The 6,000-nt window shown below is 36.7% G+C and overlaps 1 protein-coding gene across 1 annotated transcript in view; it reads left to right on the top strand.

Annotated features, from left to right (window-relative positions):
• LOC140337867 (von Willebrand factor-like) overlaps positions 1-6,000 on the top strand; it is an 83,627-nt gene that overhangs the window by 18,346 nt on the left and 59,281 nt on the right. The window contains exons 6-7 of the mRNA XM_072421718.1: positions 2,275-2,446; positions 3,917-3,948. Of these exons, the coding sequence (XP_072277819.1) occupies positions 2,275-2,446; positions 3,917-3,948 (204 nt within the window). The remainder of the gene's footprint in view (positions 1-2,274; positions 2,447-3,916; positions 3,949-6,000) is intronic.

Here is a 6,000-nt window from a genome sequence, read left to right as displayed (position 1 = left end):
AGGTTTGAATGGAATTTTAGATCTTGACCTACTATATATAATTGGATTACTCCCCTCAGCTTGGTAGTGGAAACACATAAAGGTGGATTCCTTCTTTTAACCAGAAGCAATATGCTCCATGAATGTTGCTTGTAGCCAAGCCCATGATATAAGAAATCATAGGAAGAAATAGGCAATCTTTTCAATATGGTCCAAAAAGCCCTCTTTGCTATTTCTTCTTATGATTTATCTTTTCTATGTATATGTATACACATCTAAATGCAAACATACATCTATACATACATGAGTGCATATGAAGCAAAACAAGCAATATACACAAAAAAAATACAAACTTATCTGAATGAGGACTGTGCCAAATTGCGGTGCATTTTTCAACTGATAAAACACAGTTCAGGCGCACATAGCGGGTCCGGTTTGGCGCAAAACTATGAGCTACACACTTCTGAAGTTCGGTTCACAACTATACGCATCAAACAACTGAGTTTTAATAAGACAATTGTGCTGTTTTTACCCTTACAAATAATTCAGAGAAAGGAACAGCTTAAAAACAATCACAATTGTCTTTTTAAACTGTGTGCCCTTGGAGATTGGAAAGGAGATCACATAACAACAAACCCCCAAAAACCAAACAACAACATTTTACAAACAACTTTATTCAATAAAAACATTTGCACAATAAAATATAAAAACACATAAAAACAAAAAAAAAATCACATCACTAAATTTACACTAAATGACAAAAAAATTAAAAAGAACAAACAAAACACATGTAAACCCATACTTCCATGTAAAGCCAAAATAGTTAAAAAATGGCCCAACAAATATTGCATTCAAAAAATACTTACCAAACCAATATGCAATTTTGGCCTATCAAGGGTGGAAAACTGTATTAGAGAATATTTTTGCAGGACAAACATTTAAAAGTGGTAATGAAGGGAGAACTTTGCAATCAAACAATATGGCCACAAACACAATAACATAGCAATAGCATTGACTTCAAAATTGCAAAATGGACATTAAAACATTCAAAGTTAAAAAAAAGAAGCTATTGTGCTAAATGGTACGCAAAGTATCAAATGCAGAACCATAGAATAATTAGGATAACACACAAAACAACAGCCACTCAGAGAGAGAAGAAAAAAAAAAGGGAAAAAGCAAGTTAAACCACACCCTTATATACACTCAAATTTAAGCGCACAGATGATAGAAATTCAATTAGCACTTCAGGGCAGTGTGTCAAATTTGGCTGTTTTTTTTTTTTTTGCAGTCGAACATTTCATAATCATTGATCGATATGATCCTTTAGATTTGTACAGCGGTAAACAGATATTCTATTAATTAAAAAAAAATTAAGTTGAGGAGGATTTAATGTTAGTTTACCCCCCCCCCCCCCCCACACCCACACACACACACACAAACACAGCAGTTAAAATAGTACTAATGAAAATGTATATGTATTTGTATACATTTAAATGTATTTTGACATACACACACTCACTAAATGTTCCTTAATACATGTATTATAATATGTATATGTTTGCTTATAACCCTTAAGTAAAATATTTGATTTCTCCAAAGTCACACTAGAATAAAATTTCGGGTCACAAATGTTTGTTCACATATTTTTTTACACTCATACTATTGTGTGATGACATATTTGAAAGAGCCACTTAGTATATATCCAGATTGATAGAAATTAGTTTGCAGTGTTGTAACCAAAAGAAAAAGTAACAAGAAGTACAACAAATGTAACTATAAATGAAGCAAGTTTGTGATTGAGTAGAATGTAACATAAAAAGTAGTACTTATAAAAAAACATAAAGAACAAAAGATTCAAACTGACCTGTAAAATGGACTAGAGATGCGCACAGAACAGGGCGCAGGTGTGCGCTAATCAATTGCTATCACTCCACCATTGAGGTTAACATCTTCCTCTGAATTGGGCAGCTGAAAATTAATCGCCTTAATTGGTGTTTTCCAGATCTTTGCTCATCTTTGCAGGAAACCAGCAGGCGAGTTGACTAGAACTTTGGGCCCTACTTGCGCTAATAGAGTTTGCCGAGCGTACGCGCATTTCATTGATGAATCAGGCCATATATTACAACGTTTTTTGTTCAATTTATTTGAGTAACTTGAGTAGCTTCTTAATTAAACAATATATGGGAAGAAAGAAAACACTTGTTCAAGCCTTTTTTTGTCAATTGGATATTTTAGTGTATTAAAAAAAAAAAGAAACCTATTCTGCCATAATATTTTTTGTTCTAATATTTTTAGCCTGGAGATACATGGAGAGATAAGTGCCAAACCTGTACGTGTTCTTCTGATGGCAGGACAATTTGCTCATCACTTCCCTGTCCAACATTTTCAAGACCATGCAATATATCAGGAAGTATACTTGTAACTATACCACCAACTGGTAATGACTGCTGTCCTCATTATAAATGTGGTAAGTGTATTTGAATTATTGCAATTTCCACATGGAACCAGTGGACCATTCTTTACTGGTTGCCCTATAACCCTAACCAACACCTCACTTTACCACCCCCCCCCCAGAGCTGGAGTCCGATAACCACTTCCATGCATACCCAGAAACTTCTAACTTCTACTTCACTAACTTCTGGGAAATCCATTGTGCCATTTTTATTAGTGGTGAGATACACTCATCATCCACAGACCAGTCAGTAACTGTCCTGTTAAAAGTTCAAAAGCTGGAACAGGGAACTTAGCTATAAAGTTTGCCAGCAACTTAAAAAAAACATCAAATGAGCTCTAAAATACAAAATACAGTTTGAAATGATTTTGTACACAAACTCAATCTTTTGCAGGTAATGCAGTTTGTTGAGTCACTGGTTGCTGCAATACTTTGGGATGTACTTTTATTGCCAGTGATTATTTGACCCAATAACATTTTTTTAATTGCTGCAAATAATAACTGTGGCTACCTGGTAAACATTCAAACTACAAGAAAAACTGGCAAATGTTAGTAGCAACAATAGGAAAAGATTGTCATATTGGAAATAACTGCCATGATTTTTTGATTTGTTTTTTTATTTTTAATTTGAGATTCCAAATTAGCAATAGCAGAAAAGGTAATCTTGGCAAATGCTGTTTACCCCTTAAATCTTGTTTTTAATTTGTATGTCTCCCTATTAGCTGCTTCAAGTTGACCCTATCTCACACTCAGCAGTAGGGTATCACAGAATGGCAACGAGCACTTGTTTTTTCCTTTATTAGGAAGAAATATGCAGCTCTCCCTATTAACTGCTCCCAAACAACCCTGTCTCACCCACAAGCCACCAGTACCACAAACATAGCAAGCACAGTCTGTGTGCATTTTTTTTGGTTTACTTCATAATTCTATCTAATCCTAAAGTTAGCTTTTAGGTGACCCATCCCTTCTTTGATGGAAAGCAGCAAAAAAGGACACTTTGTGTGGTTGTGCTGCATCTTCTGTAAAGGCGGCCACACTGCACTAATGTGAGTCCTCTGTAGATGCTGGAGGAAGGCATGCCATTACAATCGCCTGCAATATCCAATATTTGCATGACAACCCATATTGGTAGAGTTCATGTCTGAGTTCATAAAAGCTGAGGATTTTGTATAACAACCTTCGGGTCTGATTTGTCCTAGTTTGATATAGTCTCCTATAGCTAGTTTATAATGTAGTGCAGGTGTTTGAATATTTTCATGTTTTCTTCCAATTCCTATATTAACTAATGAAGACATTATTTTTAGCATACTCAGCATTTATGGTATCGGTAATCACCCTAACTCTTTTTTTTGTTTTATTGTTTGTTTTATATTTTATGAAAATCATGAAGGCGCTCCTGTTTTGTAATAAAAGTTTTTGTATATACAAAATACCATATTTGATTTCGTATCTAAAAGATGTTTAATTTCATTTATTTTTTTGTAGTTTGTGTTGCAAGTGAAGGAAACACTTATGAGGTAGGCTTATGTCATTACTGATAAGATAATCACTGTCTCTTCGAAACATAAAATAATAACTAAAAATTAAATTATTTTTTCCTACTTACATCCTCCTTTTTAATAGCTTAAAATTAAAAGCAGGATGGTATATAATACTGATGTATTAGATGTTGTTATAAATATCAGAGACTGCATTTTTTTTGCTTACAGAAAGTAGAAGTGCTCAATCACTAGGTTAAGAACACAGAGAAGGGTAATGATAGTTAAAATTGCAGTGTGTACAAAATGTATTTTTGGTTAAACCCATGGCTCTGAGTTATAAAAGCATTTTCTATTGTTCATCTCTGGTACAGTGTATTGCACAACACATCTTTCACAGAACCACAGCATGTAAAAAAAAAAGCAAAAAAACAAAACAAAAAAACAAGCCGCATAGCATAAAGCCAAACTGAAAGGAAAATGCACAAAGTTAAATTTAGCTTTTAACCTAGCTACCAACTTATGTTGTCCATTACACTGCACCAATCCTGCACTTCAATCCCGCAGAGCAGTCGATCCGTACGGAGGGTTCTTCCACCGGGTCCCGCGTCACCCCGGCATCCGTGTTCGGGCAATGCATTTTTCAAGTCCACTACATTTTAATTAATTGCAAACCCCTGAATATGTAGTCAGTATAGTTCTAAAAATTGCTGGGGAAAGGGGGGGGGGGGGCTGTGGAAACTTATTCTAATAAAAAGAAAAATAATGATGTGGATTTCTATCAAGTCTAATATATGATGGAATATACATTTTTCATTGGAATTCAACATTTCATGCTTTGAATAAAAATCTGATGTTATCCCAGTTTGCTCTATTCCACTAAATATGAGACTTTCATTCTTCCACAATTATGACTCCTTAAAACACTTGCTGGCTGCAGCTGACAGAGTTGTCACACACACCTCTTTCCTACTAAAGCGCATGCATCCCTCTCCTGCGCATGAGAGCAGTTCTGACTCTAGGCGTGCCTCTACTCCCAAGCTTTATCAGTTTAGCCCAATCCACTGGCCAATAAGAAAATAGCCTCTTAATCATTCCTGACTGTTTAACTAGCTCGGACACAGCACTCAGCATTCGTGCAACGTGCCTCTACTTTTGCCAAGCCCCTAGTTCTGTTGAGTTAGTTCCTGTACACCTGTTCTTTAAATCAGTGCCTCCTCTGTCCAGCTCCTGTGTTAACCCCCTGTTTCCCAGACTGTTATTTCCAGCCAACTCCCTGTGCTGTTCCAATGTCCCTCTCTGCATGTGGTTATTCCTTTGTCACCTGTGCCTCCTGTTGCTTCCAGTGTCCCATGTATTCTCTCTGTCTGCACTGACCCTGTGTCACTGGTGTCGGTTTCCTGGATCCCTGATATTTGATTCCTTGCTTGTGACCTGACCTCTCTTGCTTGCTGCCTGCCTTGACCCTGGCCTTCCTTGACTATTCTTCTGTTTTATGATTTGGTACCGTGTATCAACTTGCCCACCCTGGTGTGCCCAAGGACTGCAACCTGGCAGTAACCAGCAGCTCAACATCCTCACCACTAGAAGTTCTGGGGAAAAGCCTTGTTACCGCTAAGACTCACCTTTACTCTGCGACTCTCTCAGGTCTCACACCACTTCTGTGCAAGCCGTAGCGCTACCTAGTGGCCCTGTCTCCCCAAGCTTGACAGGAGTTATACCGTCGTAACATTATAGGTTAATATACCGATTTTTTAAATAACTAAACATGTTATTGTGCTTATTTATTTGATCTTTTATTGACACCAGGCCCCATTCCAGGCATGAAAACTGATTTCTGTCCATACTAGGTCACATGGATGGTCAAGTTGAGGGACAAGGCCTCATTCCCAAAATAGTCGTGCAAATACTCAGAGCTGGAGCTTATTTAAAATTTGAAAGCTTTCTTCAATAAAGATAGCCTCCTTCTTACTCTGGAGAAGTACAGGGGACCATACCCCTTACCCCTTCTAAACAAAGGTTTTTGATTGAAACGTGATTTCATAATAAATGGTCCAAAATTACTGTAACCATTTGGTGTTTGGAGATTTG

Source organism: Pyxicephalus adspersus, chromosome 9 (genome assembly GCF_032062135.1).
Source record: "Pyxicephalus adspersus chromosome 9, UCB_Pads_2.0, whole genome shotgun sequence".
In the NCBI taxonomy this organism is placed as follows: Eukaryota; Metazoa; Chordata; class Amphibia; order Anura; family Pyxicephalidae; genus Pyxicephalus; species Pyxicephalus adspersus.
The sequence above is the reverse complement of the archived record's forward strand: the minus strand, read 5'-3'. Positions and strand labels throughout refer to the sequence as shown.